Below are 23,730 nucleotides of genomic sequence, written 5' to 3' on the forward strand. Positions count from 1 at the left end.
ATATGTCCGTGAGCCAATTAATTGTATCATCATCATCACCATCATCATCATCACTCTCAGTTTGAACTAGCCTGCTCAGTCAAAACTCAAAAGCTTTTAGGTTGATATATGCTCTCTGTGATGAACATACACGTGACAAGCACACCGGCATCCATATGTCACTTCTAGAAATGCTTCGTCATACCAATTTTAGTTTCAACTATTTGGCTGCCTCTTTTTGAGGGCCACAATCTTCGCTGAAATTTGAAATGTTTGGCAGCTAGCATGTTCTGACTGTTGTTCAAAGTTAAATTCTTGATCTAGCTCTTACCTCTTAACTTTCGATATCGCGACCCTGTTGTGTCTGCAACCAGAAAGACCGTTAGATATTGAACAAAATAAATAAGAGCAAAGATTAGCAGCTTAACTTGAAACATACTGCTTAAGTATTAAGAATGTGTTGACCTCTACCAAAGTGTATCACGTGTTACTCTTCCTGGGAGTACGGTTGCTTTTCTGTATAGATCAAACCAGAGAGATAAAGAATAAAACTAATTAAAAAATTGAGTTGCTAAGAGTTAAAAAGTATGCAATCGATGAGGAGCTTTCATGATATCATCATTTCATTTTCTGGTTTGGTTTTGTTTGTGTGTGCTTAACGTCCCAAAACGACTAAGGCTATTGGGACGCCGTAGTCATTTCATTTTCTATCTATACGGTATGACAAAGGTATATTGAGTGAAGGTTCCTCAGGTTTCAATCTTATTGGAATGAAAAAGGGCATTCATAGATGCAAAGAACCTGCCACAAAGAAATGGGTACAAATTTGGGTACAAATTTTGTGAGAAATCTCATTGTTTTATCTGTGTACAGGATGTTCAAGGCAGCACTCTCTAGAGTTCTTAAAAAAACGATGAGATTCACCAAATTCGTTTCTACAGAGAGATTATGATACCAAAAGGACGAATACTGAGATAAAAATTATTGTCGTGTTATAACCTCCGAATTAACCGAATTAAAATTAGTGTGCGTATTTGTAGTAAAAACCAAGAGTTTGTGGCAGTCCTACACATCTCTGTCCGGTAGAATTGTCCTTGCGCCCGCCCTGCGTTGCAAGATATTCATCTCTACTTTTTCTACCGAATCCGCGTAATGATGCATTCAAGGCGGTGGCGAGAGGCGCGAAACTACTACCCAGTGTAACGGCGTAGGCGCATATAGAGCTTCATGAATTTTCTTCGCTTAAAGTGATAGGGAAGCAGTTATCATCCCTCCCTTTGGCTCTACACTGTTTGCAAACGAAACCTCACGCGCAACATTTGCGCCACGCCGAAATTGCCCCTGCACCGAACGCCACACGAATGGAGATGGAAATTCGCAGTCGAACATTGCGCAACAAACGAGTGCTTGGATGACTACCAAACGTGACTGTCTATAAGTTTTAATTAGTTATATAAACGCGAGTTGAACGAAAAACCATTTATTAACAAATTTAGGTAAAAAAATTCGCTGTGGCTTAGCTTGGGTAAGCCCGGTAATTGCGAAACCAATATCCGTACCTACGCCATGGTTCAGCTGGTAGTGTAGCTTGTGGTGGTGCTTGTGGTGATGCGTCGGTTATCCAATCCAATCCAATCCAATCCAATCCAATGCAATCTATACCAATCCAACCCAATCCAATCTAATCCAATCTAATCCAATCTAATCTAATTTAATTTAATTTAATCTAACCTAATCCAATCCAATCCAATCCCGTCCAACCCCGTCCAGTCTAGTCCAGTCCAATCAATCCAATGCAATCCAGTCTATTCCAAACTAATGCAATCAAGGTCAAATGAAGGTCAATGGTGGTCACCGCCGCGGCACGGCAAAGGCGTGAAAGTGCAAGTAGTATTGCTTTCGCAATAAAAGCAGCGTGAGAACTAACTGCGATTATTATCCTAATTATGCGCGCATGGTCGCGTAGCCTACGTGCGAAGAAGGCTTTCGTGTGTCGCCCACCACTTGTGTTTTAACGACTCTGAATGGCTAATTTTAATATCCTGTATTGCGCCTCTTCATCCTGGCCCTTTTGGGTCACAATGAGTACTTACGAACAAGTGCGACGGCACTGATCTGAGACTTGAGAACCCTATGCAGCGCAGACATATTCCCGCTGTACCGGGTGTCCTTCTTCTGGATCTCATTCATCGGATCCTTGCTGACCATGCTGCTTGACACCGCACTCAGCATAGCTACCGGTGAGTGCTCGATAAGTTCAGAGTAGCGCCTCTTTGTGATTGTTGCACACTTCATTGTAAGCGACTTGGCTTCGTGAGATTGTTAGGAAGCGCGTGCTAAAAGCGAATTGTGCTTTCTTCAATACACTGACACTAATATTAACAACGGGAGCCAGGATACTCGAGAGGCACATTTTTTTTTGCGTTTGCAGAAAAATAAGAGAATTGTGACTGCTAACTTGTCAAGTACTCCCGTTAGTAACTTCCTAGAATATATCTGAGAGCAGGGGCAAGTTATTGCTTGAACTCTTTTAACAGAGTCACTAGATAGTGCGACAATCTTTTGCAAGTATTAAGGCGGAAAGTTGATCTAGTTGGAAAGCGTTTGGAATCATATTTGCTACCGCTTAGTGAACACACGAGACAAGAACGCAAACACACAGGACAGACGCTAGTCCTGTGTCTGTCTTGTGTATTTGTGTTCTTGTCTCTTGTGTTCACTAAGCGCTAGCAAATACGATTCCAAATCTTTGCAAGGCCTTGTGCTTGTTTTCAATTGATAAAGAAATTAGTTGCAGCGAAAAATTCTGTTTCAGAACGCTTAGAAAGGGCGTGACTCTTCTCTTGTTGTTTAAGTAGCGTAAAAAAGTGAACATCGCAAAATCGCTGTACTATGGGAAGCTTTCACACCGAACAAGGAGAGGTTTTCCTTCAAACTGGCATTCACTAACGCTGCGTTCTCTAGACGGAGCACACAAGTTCGTTGGCCCTGCTGGAGGCGGATGTCTTTTTCAAGGTTTTCCGCGCAGCTATAATTAAGATATTAAGATTTGTCCCATGAACTGTTTCTCTTCGAAATGAAATTGCACCGCCTTACTCTCATCACCGACTCTATATTTTGTGCGTGTGACCTAAGTTCAATACAATGATGAATAGAGTGGCTGTATTATAAAATGAACAACACATAAAAGTAGCAAAGCAGCGAGATTTTGTGTCTTAAAATCATCTCCACATCGAGAATACCGAAACATCACTTGATATCTCTATAACTTCCCTTCACCTTTCTTAAGGAGGAGCCCGTAATTCTAAAAGAAACCTGCCCCTCACGAGCCCAGTATTCCTGAACTTCTGGAGGCGCTTCAGCCGTCTTCGCAGCTTACTGCAGGTAGGAGTGAATAGCCACACGAATTGTACACCAAGCGAATGTTGTTTTTCGAAAACATAGCGCAAAAAAGACACGGACGACTCAGAAATGGACAGGACAGGCGCTAACTTGCAACATTATTTTCGAAATGCCACCACTTGTAATATATAGGAGCCGATCACCACCATCAAGCGATGAGCATGCGCAAAGAAGAGCACGGTCAAGATTACAGCGTGTGGAAAACAAGCAAAAATTACAAGAAAACAAGAAAAGGAAACAGGAAAGGAATGAAGGAGAGACAAGGGACAGAGGATGCAGACGGTGCTTTCTGCTTATTCTCTCCCTTGTCTCTGTGCTGTTATTCACAGTTAGCTAAAGCCTCTTAGATAGTTTCGATCGAATCGAACATTAGGCTGTCAGTATCTTCGTATGAAATTTCCTTGCATTGCAGTTTGATGTAAGACGGTAGATATGAGCATATGAAAGCAAGAAACAATAAAAATAGAAAATAATTTTCTTGAACACTGTACCTACGAACTGTTTCCTTCATTAGCGTCGCTATAGTTATAAAGCAATGAATGTCTTTTTAAATTATTATGAAATTTGAGCCCGCATGCTTTGATTTTTGATTGCGCAATGCCTTCAAGAGACGGTTTTACCGTTTTTCATCACAGATGGACGAAGCGGCGGGTACATATGGCATGAAGACGTCAACTGGCGTTGAAGACGAAGATGACGACGCCCTTACTGCTTTGGATGCTGGTCGGTCCAGGGTGTGGGAAAACCCTCAGCTTCATGCTACCTCTTTCTGCGAAGGACTTCAAAGTGTTCACTGAGCAAGGAAGATGCGGTTTAGGGCGACTTTCAAAGAAAGCATTTGAAGCGCTGCTGATGAACTTTTGAAGAAGGAACTTCCTGATTTTTGCTGTTGTGTTTTTGTCGTGTTTTTGCTGAGGTGGGCAATAACAACAAATTTTGGTCAGAATTTTGGGTTGCGCCAGCCCAAAATGCCCACATGGGATCCACAAGGGCCCACATCGTGTTCTACTTGGGTTAGCTTTGCTTAAAATTTAAAGGTTTATGTAAAGAAATTTACTTGATGTACAGTCTTTGTCAAAAGTAACCAGGCTGCTTGGTTTGCTTCTAGCTTGTATAGTGGAGCCCTTGTGGCTTTCCTAAGGATTAAAAAGTTTAGAAGGTAAGAAGACACCCAGTCCTGACCTTTAACGGCCATTTCAGCTTCAGTGAAGCTGTAAGGGCTCCACTGTACGAGCTAGAAGCAAACCATGCAGCCTGGTTACTTTTGACAAAGACTGTACCTGTCATGCTGGATAGAATGAAAATATAATACTACGCGTTTCCGTCCGATTGGCAGATCAATCACCTATAAGTTTTTTTTTTGTTGGCTACGATTCCGACATTCTTCGGGCGTTATTGGAGAACTTTAATCTTTTGTTCGCCTTCAAGTTCGTTGATCTTTCTAGACGACGTTGGCCAAAGGCGGCCGGCATAGTCGAAAAATACGACAGAGCTGGTCCCAAAATACAACACAAATTTTTGTTGTCTTGTCGTTACGACAAAGTTTACTGTAATATTGGCAAGTGTTCTGCTGTTGCGACAGAACTCACTCTATCGTTACGACAAAAGACAGCTCAGTACTAGAGTAAGTCCTTTTGTTGCTAGAAGAAGTTATGCTGTAAAGTCCCAAAATTCCATAGGAGAAGCTGTTGTGAAAACTGAGAATTTTCTGGACGTGTTTTGAGAAGAGTGCTCTACATTGTTTCTTTGCTAAAAGACTCGTGTGCAGGAAAAAATGGTTCTTCTAAGGCACAGTATTCTGGTTTGGTTTGGTTTATGGGGTTTAGCGTCCCAAAGCAACTAAGGCTATGAGAGACGCCGTAGTGGAGGGCTCCGTAAATTTCGACCACCTGGGGTTCTTTAACGTGCACTGTCATCGCACAGTACACGGGCCTCTGGAATTTCTCCTCCAACGAAATTCAACCGCCGCGGCCAGGATCGAACCCGCGTCTTTCGGATATAGCCACTGAGCCACCACGGCAGCGGCACAGTAAGAAGGCTTGCAGAGACGTGCCGGTTACTAAGCGTTAATTCATCCATCTTTTACTAGTCTTCTCATATATCTCATGCTAAAACCAAAAGAAAGCTCGTATTCATGCCAATACGCTCCGTAGCAAAAACACGTAATCCCTTTGGCGCTGTGACAATTACCGTACACGTTATATCAACTCTAATTACTTAAAAATATTCTACTGCCCTCATTAGCGGGTTATTTGCTATTTCGACGCATGGAACGCCACTTCCTCTGTATGAACACATCTTTCTGCTAACAGGAAATGGTTTGGTTTATGGTTTTATAGGAGGACAAGGTCCCATGGTGACTCAGGCTTTGAGGGACGCCCTATTGGAGGAGACCAGATAAGTTCCAACACCTGGTTTTAAGCATGAAATGCTTTTAGCTCCCGTTGTCGGCAGTGTGGTGACGTCACGCCGAGACCGAAAGCCAACATCCGGGCACTGAATTCCACTCATCCGGGCACTGAAACGAGAACATCCGGGCACCGTACGAGATTTCACGAGATTTAACGAGACTCTCTAAGCCCTCCTACAGGACTGGCATAAAATCGCCGGTAGCTTTGTGCCGTTCCTCCCTCCTGTACGGTGCGGTTCGGGTGTCCTCCGAGATGACAGATAATTACTGCGTAATTTCTTTTCCTCAAAAAGCGTCGCGTTCAAAGGGCAAGGCATCGCGCCGAACGCGTGGTGGCGTTCCGTGGACTGCCTGGAGCAGCGCTACAACATGCTGTAGCGTTCCACTCCTAAAGGCGAAGCTTAAGCGTCATTAATTAGGTGTTAAATAGTATTTAGTCATTAATCAGTAATTAGTCACTAATTAGTAATGGTTCATTACTTCGTCATCAATTGTATGACGTAATCCAGTGGTGACGTCACCAGTGTCACATAGGCAAAGTGGTGCGAAAAACGCTTTCGCCTCTGCGCACTTTAGACACTTTCCAACGCGCTGCATATACCTTCTTGTCAGGCCTGCGTCTCGTCGTGTCCGCGTACGCTTCGTGCTATGCCCCTATACTTGCTATGCCCTATGCTTACTATACTCTCGGTTACGGGAGAGGCAGAGATTTTTTTTTTTAACTTACACTGACATCGCACCATCGCACCGTGCACAGACCTCTAGCATTTCTCCCCCATGAAAAGGCGGCCAGCATGGCCGGAGTCGAACCCGCCTCTTTCGCGCAGGTTCGACTGAGCCACTTAACCATCGCGGTGGTTCATGAAGAACCCTAATATTCATGTCATACTATACAACATTGCACCTAAGCAACAACGCTCAGATTTGTCGTGCATGAACTCAGTTTCTGTCGCTCACACAAATAAACAAATTAGTTCTGTATAAGAGCAGTTTGAGCGACTTCAATGTTCATAATTTAAAGGAGGCGGCCGGCAATCGAGGAAAAATCTACGCCTCACCAGTCCTGCGTTTATGAGCCTGTGGAGGCGCTTCGGACGTCTGCGTCATCTACTGCAGGTGAATACAGTTGACAAAAGTGAAAATTGGCGCGGGGACATTGAGAAACTGTGTTAAAACCGCTTTGAAACTCTTCAGTTAGTCAAAGTGCACAAGTATAAAGTATCGCAAGACTGAAATGAGAAGGAGAGAAGCCAACAGCCACAGAAACCAAGGAGCACAGGGGCGCCTGTGCTCCTTGGTTTCTGTGGCTGTTGGCTTCTCTCCTATTTATAACGAGCCCCTCATTCCCCTTCCCTTGTTTGCTTAATTGCTTAGCGAGGGCCTCGGTTCTGGCAGCTTTGACGCCATAGGAAGCATAAGAGGGTTCTCACACAGCTTCCACCCTCGCCGTTCGATGGCGTTCTACGTCACACCAGCGGTAACCCAGGACGTTCCACGTCCGCCGCTTACGAACATGGGTGGCGCTGATGAACACTCTCAAGCTTAGGTTATTTCTAAACATAAATACCCCCGAAAGCAGAAGGTTTGACAGCCGTCGCCGTAGCTCAGAGGTAGAGCACCGGACGCGTAATTCGGAGGTCGTGGGTTCGGATCAAACCGGCGGCATGTGGTTGTTTTTTCTTCTGCTTTTCTAATCAATTAGCTTTAAGCGACAACATGTTCAGTGATATTCTTACTTGATCGACACCACAAAAAAAATAAATTAAAAAATCCCCTGTGCTCCTTGGTTTCTGCAGCTGTTGGCTTCTCTCCTATTTATAACGAGCCCCTCATCCCCTTCCCTTGTTTGCTGAAATGAGAAGGGTTATTACAGAGAAACACAACAAGATTCTGATGCGACTCGCGGCTTGCAGTAAAATGTATTTGCACTAGCGTGACAAATTCTCTGTTGTCCTAAGGCGTAAACGCTCGCGGAAAGGTGTACAGTTAAACCTTAGATGTACGGATGTTCCCTATAGACAGCAATGGAGTGCAACTTTATACGTATAGTGTAGACCGCAGATCCGGACGGTTTGAAATAAATTTGCTAGAGGACAAAAATGGGCCGAAAACGTTTGTCTGAAATTTGGAAGTTAAGAAAAGTAGACTGCCGATAATCCTTATAAAATGCTACAGCTTCTATTCAGCAATTAGCAGACAACGATAGTGAATTGACGAGCTGGTGAAAAAACAGATACGAAGGAACCTAGGAAGCACAGAAACCAAGGAAAGCATGATGGAATGTTCTGTTCTTTATTTTTCCAGTTGATGAGTGGGAAGTTAGTAAATATTTTTACTTGAACGATTTTTAGAAAGCAGAGAAAACTAAAGACATGGCGGCAAGTGTAATCCGAACACCTGACCTACCCGTGTCTCGTGTGCTGGTCTACTAACTCTGCTACAACCACGACTGTTCAGTGTTCTACTTTCGAGAGTATTTGTGTTGAGTGCAACCTAAACTGGTTAACCTACCTGCATTTTCTTTCTTCCGCTTTTCCATCTCTAACCTTCAAAGTTCGCCACTACCATTCTCGTCCATCCCATCACATCCCACCGGCGTATGGTTGCTTTCTCATCTACTTTCTAATCAATTATTTTTCAGGTAAAGAAATGGTTAAGAAAGATAAAGAAATCAGAAACCTTCCCTATGCTTTCCTAGGGTCATTGGTGAGTGGCCTTCTTCATTCTATTCAGCCGGCACTTGACTTACAGGCTGCAAGTTTGTAGGTTAAAGAAATGACTTCAATTTGAGGGACGTGATCGGAGCTAGGTTTGTAAAGAAAAACGTTAGAAAATGTCATGACACAAAGAGCGGGGCGTGGACATTAGAAGAAACTGTCATTAATATCCGAACAAACGTCAAGAAGGAAGGAACTTGGACATGAAAATCGATGAACTGATTACCGGTCGGCTGTTAGTGTAACTGTTTGCATAAGAAAAAAGAGGGGACGTAGGCTTGGTGCTATGAAGTCGACTGGGGCAGATTGGATCATGAAACTTTCTTCATTCTGCTTTTTTCTTGTCAGTACGGTTCTTTTTGCTTTCATTGACACAGTCTGACGTTACAACAGTGTCATACATCAAAGCATCGACTGCCACGGAAGAAGAGAATGACGACGACCATGTTGCTTTCAACACCAGTCTCCCTTCGAAAGGCGAAAGTCATCAACATCGTGCTGCCTTTTTTGAAAAGAGACTTGAACATGGCACCTAGCGACAAGGCCGGTGGTTGATAGAAATTCCAAGAAAGCGCGAACGACGGTGTAGGATATTCCCTGAGGAAATACCTACAGCAACGTAATAGTGGAATTGCGACAGTTGGGTTGGCTTTTTGGTTTCTGAGGAGACAGAAAAAAAGCTTCAGCGTACAAATATTTTTTTGCACTGAAGGAAGGCCACGTGGTAGCAAGCATTCCTGTGATACCCTATATTGTAGAGTAAAACTCAGGCCACATTCTGATGGAAAAAATAGCGCACTCAGGACAACGGACAAGGAAGGCCAAACAACACACGCGGAAACAAACAAACTAGCTCAAATGTCGATTCTACGTCAGGCTACATTGTTGTTTCCCTGCTAACATTTCATTAAACCATTTTTATGTACCTTGACACTTCTGTCTTCTCAAGTGAATCCCAGAAAATCTGGACAAATGCTTCTGGTTTACACGTCAGCGCGAGCCGCGTAGCGTTTGAGACTCAAAATCAGTGCGGGTATTTAGAATATTCGGCACATCCGATGAATTTTCATTAGCCATCGTAAATAGTTGTAGTCAGCGCAGGAAACATAGAAAGTCAAGTTTTGAAGCAAACAGGAGTAGTCAGGCATGATAATCCCCATGTTAGCGCATTATCTTTTGGTAGTCTTCGGATTTCTCAGTACTAACATCTTCAAATGTCACCTGTTAGCTAAGCGGGGTTGGTTAGTGGCGGACAACCCATGTGCATGGAACAGCCATAAGTATTTTCTAGCTGGAGCGCATCACGAAATAAGGCCTGGCTGATGTTTAGTTTGTTTTCTCTAATATGCTAAGGTGTATGGAACTCCATCAAACGCAGGGAATGTTTTATGCCATGTTCGTTTCCGTTTCAAGAAGCATCGTATCCTGCCAGAGAAGTAAAAAACAACTGAAAATGTGCGCATGTGTTGCCGTTTTCTTTCTTGTGCTGTCGTCGTTGCGTCGCAGTATTTTCAGTCATGCGTGAACTCTCCCCACATGCCGTCATTGTATCAAACAACTATCCATCGAAGATCTGGTTCTGGTGAGCATGTTAGGAAATCTTTGATGAGCAGTAGCAAAAAAGCGTGATGATAGAGCACGCGGACAGAAGCATAGACAGAGTGGCATATTTATGACGTTTTTCTTATTGGACCTTCCGTCCTCTTTTTTTACTCCTCTTGTTGTCACTGCAGACACCTCCAGATATGCTGGCGTTCGCCAACGCTTTTTACGCGTACGCTCACGCGCTGTCACAAATTTGGAATCGTATATACTCGCATACTTCCAGTTCGTGAAGATACCTCTGTCAGAATCCCAATTGGGATGGACGCTACAACACACACGAACAAAGGTGTCTCACATTACAGAGCACTGAACAGTTAGCATGCGCCGCCATAACCGCGTACGCCGAAGCGGAGACGCCGGCTTTAGCACCAGGCAAGGAGCCGTCACCACAGTTTGCCGAGAGCCCTAAGATCGCGGCCCCGAAAAGCCAGGAAGCCGCAGCTCTACCCCAGCTTAATCATCAGATACTCCTTTCCAAGGTGACGCAATGGGTGTAGATGATGAAGTGCTTGTTAGCAAAGTCGTAAAAATCAGTATTTTTGCCTTTTATTTTTCTATAAGTCATATAATTAGTCAGCTTTCCATGCGATGTCCTGTTAGCTGAACACCTCGATTTCTTGATTAACTCCAAAAATAGAGCCAATATTTAGAGCCGCTGTTAGATCAGCGCACATGCGATTCCTCCGCAAAACGTCAGCCTCATAGTGCAATGTAGCACGGGCACTTTTCTGGGATGTGAAAAGAGATTTTCAGCTGCTTACCAGAGCTGCGCTTTATATAAGCATCGAGTGCATACTAAGACTGTGGTTGCACAAGGCATACCGCAATTAGTTCTGACTTTTTAAAGTTAGCCTCAGCCAGTTTGGTTGTCATAGGACATGATTCAACATTAATTGAGCAAGAATTAGCTAACAAATAAAATAGTTATTTAAATACATTTATTTACATTACCCCTCAGGGCATTACACTGGGGCGGGGGTGGTAAAAATACAAAAACAGAGAGTGAAATACAGTTAGTTACATGAATGGTAAATAGGACCTGAATATGCAATGTTAGCTAGTGCAATACGGAACTGCTCATAATTTTCAATTGACCGAAGTTCGAAAATAGTTTATTTTTTTTTACGCCACCGTTGCCAAAGTCAACAACGATGCGTTTTTGTTCAATATGCTTCTTGACAGAAATAACAATCCGGCCATGCCTAGAGGAATATAATACGCCACTCGACCACATGTGCATGATCCTAGGGTGACCGTTACTGAAATTATTAATGTCTGAATATCAAGAACACTGAATGCCAGGGACATAATTAAAATTAATAATTTGTTTTCTTGTTACTAAGTATGTTGAGGACTGTTGACTTTACACTGAAGAACATTCGAGTAAACGAAATATAGACGGAAACTCACAGCTAACTTATGCGAAGAAAGACGCATAGGCTTTGTGAACCCTCGCTTTCACTGCAACGTGTGAACTTCGAAAACAGCCTTCGTTTCCAAAGCAATTGCTTCTGAAACCAATATCTCTGTGTTTTCAAGGCACTCCATGGTGAACCATGCGGGGACTGCAAAAAGCGCTTCCAATAATGCTGTAATAAAAGACAGAAATATAATGAAAAGCAAACAGCAGTGCCGACATTTCCCCGTGTCGAGGCCATTAGTTCCAAAACGCCGAGGTTAGTATGTAGAAGCGGAGAGTTGCGACGTCAGCACCTGAGCCCTAAATACGCGTGGCATGTTTTCTTTCTGAAATCTCGCACCTGTTTTAGCAGTGAGCTGGGTGAGCTGTGCGCCAGACATTTAGTCAAAAGGCAGCTAGCTGACGCCCGGTTTTTTAAGGTCTCAAAACAGGCCCCGGCAAACTGATGGTTCTAGCATGCGGGAAAACGTGGCTGCGCTAGGAAGAACTGTACGGAGGCCAAATTCATTCGTGTGTGATCAACAGATGATAAAGGACTTTTTGGACCACTTATTAGGTACGAAGTACAAGTGAGCAGGACACCCAACTCAGCCAGTACATACGAGCGGCCTGTATATCTTTGATCCATAACTGTGATTGTGATGAGCAGAATCTACCTAAAATAACAAGTCAAACGTTTACTTGTGTTTTCTAAGCACCCGTGCTCAACAGAATCTGAAATTGCATGCAAGCTATAAAAGGAAGAACAAAAATTTCTTGGCTGAGTGAACCCAGTTGAGAACGCCTTCAGCACCAGTCTCTTCGAGGAGTTTTCAAACAAACGGCGAAGAGGCATGTCTTCATCGAAGAGTTTGGATGCTGCCGACAGCGCTGTCTTCGGGGTTCTCACTGCCTTGGGATACCTGGTGGGCCTGTACTTCTCCTTTGTTCGCCGACGCAGTCAGGTACGTCAGTGAGCTCAGTACTTGTTTTAAACTGTGGATTGATATGTTGTATTTGTTTATAAATAAGCGCCCACTGCAGTGACTCAGTACCTTTGTAACTAAGAAACATTGCGCCTGAACAAAAAGACGGCGACGACGACGACGACACAGGAAGTCGTTGGTTGGTTGGTAAAGGGTAGAGCTGCGTAGACGAGCCTCCCAGGTATGTTGTGTGGGTGTTGGCATGTGTTGTCGTGGACAAGTTTAGACCATATGAAGGAGGTCTGCTGGGATATTGCAGTGCTTACACATCGGTATATTCCGTTCAGGAAATATATTATGGAATCTTTTGGGATTGGGGAAAGTGTCCGTCTGGAGTTGGCGCCATGTGACGGCCTCAGTCTTTGTAAGTTCTTGAAGGAAGTCGTCGTCAGTCGTTTTGTTCATACTTATTCAATTCCGATGTATTACAAACCCGCTCAAGCCTGTTCATTTCTCATTAGCTTTGGAGTTCAAATAGTAATACCAAGGCTCCGGGGCAGAATCCCGGTTGCTGCGGCCGCATTTGGATGGAGGTGACGTCCTTTCGTTGTGCGATGTCAGCGCTCGTTAACTAACCCATGTGGTCTGGTAGTTAAGGAACCCAGGTGTAGCTGTCGAATACGTGTCAAACAAAAATAGCGAAGGAACAGAACAGGGACAAGCAAGGACACACACGAGCGCTAACTTCCAAAAGTTTATTGTGAACCGCAGGGGGGTAAATATACACAACGTGGCGATACATTGCGCAGGCGCGAGAGGACAAAAGAATTTCAACAATGTCTCAGATAATTTAGCTCCTTTCGAGATAGTCCAATAGACCGTTTCCCGATGTGCAAGTCACCTAGGATATCTATGGCTTCTGCTTCAGTGATTTCACGGGTAAGTCTGGTAGGGTTCTTGGTGATGACATTGTGATGTGATGACAAACTTACCCGTGAAATCATCGAAGCAGAAGCCATAGATGGCCTAGGTGATTTGTGCATCGCGACACCGTCAATCGGATTATCTCGAAAGCAAGTAGATTATCTGAGAAGTTATTGAAATTGTTTTGACCTCCTGCGCCTGCGCAACGTATCGCCACGTTGCGTATATTTACCCCCTGCGGTTCACAATAAACTGCTGGAAGTTAGCGCTCGTGCGTGTCCTTGCTTGTCCCTGTTCTGTTCTTGCGCTAGTTTTGTTTGACTTGGGTTACCAACAAGCCCAAACTGCCACCTTAATTGTCGAATACGGCACCCCCCATAGTCCGTGTGCCGCTTGGAGACTTTAAAATCCAAAATTTTCAATTCACGATTTACAATGCATGAAAATGCAAGAAGCAAAGGTTTGGGTCGAACATTTCTGGCTTGTTACTTGCAAAACTGATCCTTAGGACCAGATTGATGGAGACTGTCACCACACATGCAAAGAAAAGCAAAATATTGTATTTATTTGGAGTTATTGCAAACCATAAACGCTTTTAAAAATTTTATCTGCACTACTCGTACCACAGTCACCGTTCTGTACACCTAATGCAAGAACATGAGAAGGCACTGTTTTTATTTCGTCGTATTGTTATCAAAGAAATAGAGTTAGTTGCACTAAGACAAGCTATCAGGCTGGCCGTCCTTGTTACGTATTTAGTTCGCGTGTTCAAAATGTGATTGCATTGAGAGGCTATGGTTTGCTTGCTGAAAATGCCGTTGTCCTTGTGCCCACATTACAACAGCTCTTGTTCTATACTCGCGAGCTGTAACGACTGTGAGCACTTTTCGGGGTGACTGCAAATAGATGTCCACATTATTACCATGAATGCGATCGCCTCCAATGCTTCCAGAATGGCACGTACAGCCTATGTCAAAAGTTTAGAGCCCAGGGGGTTTGCTTCTAAGCACTATAGTGGCGCTCCTGTAGCACTAATGGAAGTCCTACGCATCGCAGAGAGCAGGACCAAAAACCTTCTCATCTTCAGGTGATTTGGGACGCTGAGGACACATTATAAGCAAAGCAATGTGGCCCAGAAGCAGACCCCCTGGGCTCTAAACTTTTGACAAAGGCTGTACATACCAAAATAAAGCTTTACTTCTGTTATCTAAAATGGACGAACGCATATAAGTTTATAAAGCCATCAATTTAAAAAAAAAACCGTCACAACCGCGTGTTTTGAGCACTACAATTGCTACTTGTACTATAAAGTCCTGAAGTGAAATAGTTGCATTTACCTAAACTAAGACCCTATCTTCTCATTGGTAAGATTATGATAACGCACGGAAGCAATCAAAACTCATTTTGAAAAGGGACTTTCTGCGTCAGGGTTATTGCGCGTTCGTTGTAAAACCTGTCACCTCAGCACACTTCCCTGCCTCGCCTGATACCAAGTTTTCTCAACACAGTATTGATTTAGTGACTGCTGTGAGCATTGTACCGGCATGATATTACAAGGTGTTGCAGACACATGAAAGCATAATTGAAAAGCTAAGTTTGAGAACTAAATTTTTATTCGCAGGGCAATTTGAACGTACACATTCTCCTTTCAATTACAGAATATTGTGCCTTCTGTCGAATTATTTCAGAGGTAGTACTTGCGCTGCATCAGTCGCAGTCTGGCAGGTTTCATATTTTCCTGCATGTTTCTATTGCAGTTCTACTACTGTATTGCACTTGTCTGACCAGGTCGCTACCGCTGATGCGAACAGCGCGTCTAGAGCCCTGCTGGAAGCTTTCCTGGGCAGCCGAAGCCTTCCGTCCACCGCTCTTGCCGTCTCCGTGGTGGCCTCGCTCGCCAACGGCATGTCCGTTGTGGGATTTGTGGGGCACCACTATGCATACGGCTTCCACATGCTCTGGGTACTTGCCTTGAGCCCGATTTCTATGGTGGTGACTTCTGTCGTGGTTGTCCCACTGCTCTACCGACTGCAGGCCACGTCTGTCTTTGAGGTACACCACTCGATAAAAGTCGCGCCAGAGTTCAACATAATGAGTGCACATAATCATAGTTCGGTAAGAAGAAACCGAACAACCTTTGCTGTTTGTTTTCGGTGCCGCGTCATGAGCGTTAACAGGATAGCTACCGCAAATCTGATCCTAGATGACATCTACAAGCTAGTTGGTTCGTAAAGCGTGATCAGTCCCGTGGTCTACGAACATAAGTATACTTCTGTCGCTTATTACAAGCAGTTCGCCGTGGCTTGCTTAAAGTAGCCTTTCGATTATTTTTCGCTGATTTTCTTGCAACTATTAAAAAAAAACCTAGATGGTTTAAAGATCTTAATTTCATTGCTTAAAACGGAACAGCGCAAACACAGGGCAAAGAGAGAAACGTACAATACAGGCGCTCCTCTTTTTGTCCTGCGTTTGCGCTGTTCCCTTTGAAGCAACTTTAAACTAACCAGCCCGCAACGACACCCTCATGACCTTAAGTTATTCGTCAGTGGATTTAGCTTGAGCACGGTCTAACCTGTATGCGGAAGGGTATTGCATAACAGCATCTAAATGAAGTAGAATTCCTTTCGCGGTCATATATAAAGTCTGGTTGCACTGGGCTGTTTGTATACGTAGCGATCACAACTTGAAAGCTCTTGACAACAAATAAGCTAGCATCGAGCGCTGCCTTAACTTACAGCTGAAAAATATTAGTTACGTGAATAGCGTGACAAAGCCTACAATGCTAGCGTTTGAAAAGGACTACAATATTATGCGTGTGCAAGCTGTTTACATTTAAGGTTGATAATTAGGAAAACGGAATATACTTTCAGTTGTTCCATGATTATTCGTAAAGCAGCTCTGTTGTGAATTGTCCCAAATATTATTAAGATCTACAGAAGGTAGCTTCATGCATCACAGATGTCGTTATTGCTCTATTAAGGATGTCTGTATTTAATGGAAGTTCAAAGACCTTGTTTACTACAGTCCAGTAATGAACATGTCTCCTGATTTAAGGGGCACGGCGCATGAACACTGTATTTCACATATTCAACGGTGTGACAAGCTCTCTTTCCTTCTAGTATCTCCGCATGCGTTTCGACAACAAGGTGGGGATTGCAGCTTGCCTCATCTACTTTGTGCTGAGTGTAAGCAAATCAGTTCTGTCTGCTCAATTTTGTGAAACCAATTTTGTTGTGCCTTTGAAGCTAAACGGCAAAAGCACAAACGGCTCAACCTTAGCACAATGTGCTTGTGTAATTCGCATCCAACCAATGGAGAAAAGATTTAAGATAAGGTATTTTGTGCGACTTAACACATAGGCTGTCAATCGCTGAGAATCGTAGTGGTTCGAACTGCTCTCAAAATCAAGGTTTTATGCACCGTTTTTATTTGATTTTTGCATTCCTACGTTCTGAAGACAACCTAATCTACGAGAAGGCGAACAATTCCTTTGAGAACTATGGAATAATTACAAAAAACTGTGGCAAAATCTCTGCACACGAGTGGGTGTTTTTCCCTCCGCCTGTACCGAAAAATAACGTAGTTGCCGGGCATTAAACCTGCGACCTTCTATCCAGCTGCAGAACCCCTTACCATTTGCAGCCACTTGCAACGTTGCAGCGCTTTGTTGCTAAAGGCCGAAACACTTACGTGCTCTGTTCGTTCTAAAAGAGGAAAGAGAAAAGTTGAAACTCAATGTTTGTTTTTGAACATCCGTTCAAAAAAAGTCTGCCCAGGATTAGCTTGGTTAAGCCAAGAATGCGTTGCATATTGCGCGGTCTTTTTGCGCGAGGGATTGCTTGGCGGCAGTCGATTTTCTCAGCAGCTTTTCCGACGTGACGTATGGATGGCTGGATGGATGGATAGGAGCGCCCCCTTTGAAACGGGGCGGTGGCAACCGCCACTATGGTCAGCCGTTTTCTTTTTCAATTTTTTTTTTAATTTTTTTTCTTTCCTTTTATTCCTCTTTTCTTTCTTTCTTTTTTTTTTAGCGGGAGTCAGGCGGTGGCTGCGGCCGCGCGCGACAGCGCGAGTTGGGGCCCAGCTTTTCCTCCGGCTGTCGTGACGTCACGTCACGTGGTTTGGTGGCTGCCCGACCGCGCCCAAGGGCTGAACTGAGTGATTGCAATATGCTACGCATAAAAGGCGTTTATCTGTTTGATAATCCTGCGTGTGAGGCACTCTTGGTAGAGCAAACTTTATTCATTTCACTGTCTTGTCCTCCTTGTGTAGCTGTTCCTGGAATTAAAATCGCTTCAGAGTTGTGTGGTTGCTGTTAAAGCTGCCAGAAGCAACCGGCCTTAAGTCCGAACTTTTATGGCATGACAAACTTACGAGTTCAAGGACACATCCTAAGCGTTGTAGCTTTGTGGCGGGTCAAATTCAGCCCTTCACAGTATTGATGTGTCCACGTATCAACCCGATGGGAATTCCATCCAATAAACACTTCTCTGCGGTTCAGACATGAGTAAGGAACGTTGACGTCACAGCCTGGACACTGCCACGTAATGGTCCGAGTCGTGCTGTGAAGTATCGTGTGCTTTACTCACTACAGCTTTTCACTGGCAAAGATAAAATTCTTTGGAAGTATTCTGGTGGTCTTCTTGGCTAGAATGCTAAGCAGGAAAGTGAGCTAAGTTACTGAGAACAAGGCTAAGCTTTGATGTTTTTTTATTTTTGCAAGGATGGAAGCATCTGCAGTTTCGTGTCAGTCAAGGAAAAGTTGTTTATAGGCGCTCTTTACTGAAGCCCTCCGTATATTGTTCTCGGCATATCGTATTGAGAATTCGCTCGAGTGAATTTTTCGCGTTTAATATAAACTGATATGACAAACACCAGTCTTTACAGTACCTGCCTTTATGTTTTATTCATCATGAGAACTATGAAATCTTCGTTTATCATAGACACGTGAACTCATGTAACGTCCACCTGCACTGCATATTTCAGTGCGAAAAGTTTGCTCACCCCTTGCTGTTCACTTAAGTTTCTGGTCAGATGGACGGCACATGGAAAAGTGGATACCATTTGGTCCTACTTGCACTTGTGCGCTTGCCCCAAGGCGCAATCGAATGGGAATGTGTGCATGTGGTATTAATAAGAAAATGCTTCACATGAAAGAACCAAGGCTGTTAGCATTGGCAGTGCAATGCTTCCGAAATCAATGGTTTTAAACTGTGACGTTGTAGCTTACTTTTCTTCCGTGCTTAGATTTTTATCTAGACATAAATGTTCTTATCTTAGTATTCGTTCCCTTCTCCTGCAGCAAACTCTTGGTGCGGTGGGAATATACAGCGCTGCTATCGGGATTTCCACAAGTAAATATTTTTCCGCTAATTCTGTTCTGTTTTTTATGAACGAAATATAACTGGTTTTATTTATTCTGCCTAAAGCGCTATATAACAAATCCTCTAAAGATTATTGCACTTACTTATATTGTAACGACCTCTCTTAAATTAGTCGTTGCCGCGAGGTTTGAAAATTTGGGTTACATCCCTGTGCTTACTTTCGGCACATAAATTACTCGTGAGGCGAACACTCGAATAAACTATGCCGATCCGGATTCCTTGCCTAGTTTCAATTAGGGAGGCAAGAGTTTTTGGTGAACGTCATGCATGTACCAATTTAGAGAATCGCAACAGCTACGAAAATGCACTGAAGAGAAAAAAAAACGATAATGTTGCCGACGTGTTAGCAGCACGAAGACATAAACATGCTTTAGGCATCGCCACACCAATGATTACATGGAAAGAAAAGGCGAAATGCAGTACTTCGGAGATCACTGCTCGCAGCGACTGCGCTCAATCCTTTTGTAAAACAATTTTTTAAAAATATCTGGGTAAGCATAAGTGAGCACTTCGGTAGCCAGGTTTTATATAAAAAAAATTATGTACGCAAACAGAAGGTTTTGTCCCAAGTCTACGGTTTATAGAATTTAACGTCCCAAAGCGACTCAGGCTATGATGGACGGCGTAGTGGAGGGCTCCAGATAAATTCGACCACCTGCGGATCTTTAACGTGCCGTGACATCGCACAGTACACGGGCCTCGAGAATTTCGCCTCCATCTAAATTCAACCGCCGCGGCCGGGATTTGTTCCAAGTTTACTAACTCACAGCCATTTCATTGCTTCATATTGCAAACATGATCTCAAGAAATTGTTTAAGGGAGGAGTAGCGCGAAAAAAGACAGGGACGAGAGAGACACAAGACACAGGACCAGCGGTGTCTCTCTCGTCCCTGTCTTTTTTCGCGCTACGCCTCCCTTAAACATGCTTTACCAACTGGCCCAGAACACCACTATGCTCAAACTCAAGAAATTGTCTGGATTCTTAGTATACTTTGATGATGTACCAGATGTTTCAGCGAACAGTTAAAAAAATTTCATAAACAGGCTTTTTTGTGTAAAAATATGGCTTTTACGGCGTATTATTACCAGTGTTGGCGGACACCACAAAACCGATGAATCGTGTTAAGTATTAAGCTGGTTAACTAATTTCAATAATTAACTTTTTAACTGATAGAAAAAACTGATATGGCTGTTACTGACGACCGGCTACAAATATATAATTGCAACTAGGCACCCAACTACAATAGTTAAAAGGTAAATTATTAAAAACTAGTTAACCAGCTTACTACTTAAGACGATTCACTGGTTTTCTGGCGTCCGCCAACACTGGTAATACTATGCCGCAAAAGCCGCATTTTTACCCCAAAAAGCCTACTTTTGAAAATTCTTCAAAGTGTTTGCTGAAACACCCGGTATATTACACACCATATAAAATTTCTGAACAAAGGGTAGCCGATCGCTCTTGGCCCGAGATGGTGCTGGCTCCCCATGCTACGAGACAACAGCACTACTGGACACTTGCATTGTTCTTGTTCTGAAGTAGCCGTCTAATAATCTCTCTTCCTTTTTTTTTGCAATTGATTCTGAATATGCGTTTCCAGTGTACTCTGTCCCACTGCTGTACTCAAACATCGCCATTGGCCTGGCGGGCACAGTGTACACGGCTCTGGTAAGGCATTTGTATTGCTGTAGGCGCAGCTAGGCAGAGTGCAAGTTCAATGCCATTTCGTCTGCAGTGCCTTCTAGTAAGTTGTAAATCGTAGCTGCGCTGATGTACGCCACGGGTGGAAATCCCAACCAGCTGCAATAATTTCCTGACAAAAAAGCGAAAATGAAATTTTCAGATTTAGAGTTGATATATTATACTGCCACAGTACGATACAATCAGTGGCGCCGTACCGCGGCCGAACTGTTTTAGCTGGAACTTGCCATGCCTTCGGCATTCGAGGTGCTCGAAGATTGTCTTCTTTTTCGCTTTAGCTCCCTGCTGCCTGGAACGCACATCTCGCCTAATTAAACCTGGGCTGTGTTCTTCAACCGTTTGTCGGTGACAATATTTTGCTTCATTTCTTTCACCCTTTATGCCTAATGAAGTGGACATGAGAAATATTGAACACAATACAGCAATTATTTATTTTAGAACATACAGATGTGCCTTTAACCATATTCTGCTACTTCACTGAGTCGAAGAGAAAGGTCTCTGATTGGAAATCTGGCTAATGTGCACCTTCGACAGCTGATTATTTGCCATCCGATGAGATGAAAACTCGATCCTGACTTCTCTCCAGTACCAGTATTTTATTGCTTGGTATTTGAAAGGCTCCTGTCCAGTGAGTGGTTAAGGAATGAGTAAGAAGCGCGGTCGGATATACCTGCTTCAAGTCAGAGATTTCTTTGCCAGTGGGATCACCGGTTCTGCATGAGGTCAAATGTGACCTCACACAAGAGCAGAAAGCAGAGTGCGAAAGAAATCGCTCTTCAGTTTCTCGGTTTTCTCTGTTTTTTAGAGTGTTCCCAAGCAAAAAAAAAAAAGAAATACACAAGAACTATTTGCCTATACCAAATTAACACACGTATACAAGCTGCCTTGTCACTTTTACTATAGAAACATTTCGGGCGCCATACTGACGATGTCGATAGGGCGCTTAGTAAGAAGATTAGGTATTCTCTGCCACTATTGTTTAACTTAAATGATTATTCCGCTGAACTTCTGACCTTAAAAGTTTGTTTTACACAGCTAGCAGCCAGTCGTCTAGAATTGAGTAGCAAATGTGTTGTAATACGTCGAAGCTAAGAACCGCTAGTCAGAAGTTCTTTCGTGAGTTCATCTGAGTGCTCTTTTTTTCTGTAAAGGAAACGCTACCACCTGACCTTGTTCAGAGATTTGCTTTCTGTACTTTTAGATAGTGTCGTTCGGCTTAGAAAGCAACTATTCAAGGCTTTAATATCTCCTCTAGTGTTTTTTGCACTGTCTTTGACAGTCTTTTTTTTTTGTTGTCTAAAAGGGAGGACTCCGGAGCGTCGTATGGGCTGACTGCGTTCAAGCTTTTGTCATGCTCGCCTCGCCTTTGACCATCATCGGGAAAATCCTGTATGATCACACACGTGTCACTCCGCCCCTGCGTCCCATCGGTGACATGAACCATACAGATCTTGGATTGCGGTAACAATTCTTGTATCTTCCTTTCTGAGTGTTCTGTGGCACTGAACCTCCGAAGTTGTGCATTTGTTTTGTGAGCGAGTCAAACAAGTGAGAATCCAACTAGAACCAACTTTGAAACGCCACAAACGGAAGAAGTTCGTTTCCTGGATTGCTTGCTTTCGAAAAACACACATGCCGGAGCTATGCATCTCGAAATAACAGGATACATATCATTCGGCACGCACAAACTAATAAAGAGAAGCATTGTAAACGCGCGTTTCGAAAAAGAGCTGAACAAGTTATTTTTGCATTTTATGAAGAGTAGTTTTCATTATCAAGTCGATTAGTTATGCGAAGGTGCCTTCCCAAAGCTATTGAGGCCCGGTAGCCGAAAATGTGGCCCATGAGAATAATTCTTTGTTTGAAAACCTTCCTGAGAATCAGGAGTTAACAGAGTTACTGAACAAGCTCTATATTTCACACAATCTAAAAAATAAAAACATCAGCCGGCGAGGAATATGCTGTTGTAGTGCTCACGTACAGCACTTGATAAAGTAGACAAATATTGTTAGATGAACAATTCGCACTTAAAGCACCAAAAATATTGCTGAATTTACGCGTGGAATTTTGAATTTCTTGCTATTCTCATATGGCAAATTGTACGTACGCCAAAGCAGGAGCGCTTGAATGACAGGCTACGGGAATGCAATAAAAACTCAGAAGGTGTTATAGGGATTCTTGCTAACAGTTTGCAGAGTGCAAGCCAGGTGATTTCATGTGTTTCAATAAATGCGAAGTCAAATAAAGGATTAGAAACAACTAACAATTCAGGCCGTGGGAGCTGGTCACATGAAAAACTGAGATGATTGCGAACGTCCTTTCTTTGTTCCTGTCGATGAAATACGCGGTTTTTCTTGATGTCGTGAACAAGAGTAACTTTTTAGCGGATAGACACTTTCATTGCAATAATGGTGAAATATGGATGCCCCTGCAGTGTGTAAAAACCTGCAACGAACTCGCTCAAACCGCTGCCTTCATCATCTCTGAGATTGGATGCGCACTGGCTAGTATCCTTCGTTTCGGGGCGTGTGCTTTTTTATCATTGCTTATATATGCTTTTACCTGCAAGGCAGTAACGTCGGTTGCAAGTTTGCGCAAGTCACGTCAACTTCGTCTCCTGTGTCTCTTTTTCGCGTAAGCACAATTTCTTGTGAGTTTAATAAATGCCGCAGTAATAAATGAGATTTGAAAAATAATAAAACTTTAGGTTGGTTTGGTTTATGGGGTTTAACGTCCCAAAGCGGCTCAGGCTATGAGAGACGCCGTAGTGGAGGGCTCCGGAAATTTCGACCACCTGGGGTTCTTTAACGTGCACTGACATCGCACAGTACACGGGCCTCTAGAATTTCGCCTCGAGAGAAATTCAACCGCCGCGGCCGGGATCGAACCCGCGTCTTTCGGTTCAGCAGCCGAGTACCATAACCACTGAGCCACCGCGGCGGCTAATAAAACTTTACTAAGTAACTTCTTGATACCATGTATTTTCTGCTGTGGGCTGCAGCTTCCTAGGCACATATTAAGGTCACTATACCAAAGCGTTTTATCATGCGAAACTCTCAGAGAATCACTTTGACGCGCAGTGTCAACTTCGACGTATCGAATGATGAGAACGTTTGGAGTGCCCTGATAGCTGCACTGCCCTACGCTGTAGTTCGTACCGGCATTGACCAGATGGCGGTCCAGCGATTCATGGCAGCCAGATCATTGAGAGATGCTAAAAGGTACGAATCTGCCCTTTTTTCCTCCGCTGATGCATCTCACATCGGCGGAAAAACAGCAATT

General features: G+C 43.5%; 1 protein-coding gene and 1 pseudogene across 2 annotated transcripts in view; both read left to right on the plus strand.

Annotated features, from left to right (window-relative positions):
* LOC149348371 (putative sodium-dependent multivitamin transporter) overlaps positions 1 to 4,238 on the plus strand; it is a 29,171-nt pseudogene extending 24,933 nt beyond the window's left edge. The window contains exons 14-16 of the transcript XR_016292249.1: positions 2,119 to 2,219; positions 3,269 to 3,363; positions 4,017 to 4,238. The product of XR_016292249.1 is annotated as a putative sodium-dependent multivitamin transporter (transcript). The remainder of the gene's footprint in view (positions 1 to 2,118; positions 2,220 to 3,268; positions 3,364 to 4,016) is intronic.
* Positions 4,239 to 12,349: 8,111 nt separating this feature from the next.
* Positions 12,350 to 23,730, plus strand: part of LOC149348372 (putative sodium-dependent multivitamin transporter) — a 37,557-nt gene continuing 26,176 nt past the window's right edge. Inside the window, exons 1-7 of the mRNA XM_089585805.1 lie at positions 12,350 to 12,477; positions 15,151 to 15,414; positions 16,482 to 16,547; positions 18,665 to 18,716; positions 20,348 to 20,415; positions 21,752 to 21,909; positions 23,529 to 23,669. Coding sequence (XP_089441931.1) covers positions 12,367 to 12,477; positions 15,151 to 15,414; positions 16,482 to 16,547; positions 18,665 to 18,716; positions 20,348 to 20,415; positions 21,752 to 21,909; positions 23,529 to 23,669 — 860 coding nt within the window. The 5' untranslated portion in view covers positions 12,350 to 12,366. The remainder of the gene's footprint in view (positions 12,478 to 15,150; positions 15,415 to 16,481; positions 16,548 to 18,664; positions 18,717 to 20,347; positions 20,416 to 21,751; positions 21,910 to 23,528; positions 23,670 to 23,730) is intronic.

Source organism: Amblyomma mixtum, chromosome 4, assembly GCF_055824585.1.
Source record: "Amblyomma mixtum isolate Tamu chromosome 4, ASM5582458v1, whole genome shotgun sequence".
Lineage (NCBI taxonomy): Eukaryota > Metazoa > Arthropoda > Arachnida > Ixodida > Ixodidae > Amblyomma > Amblyomma mixtum.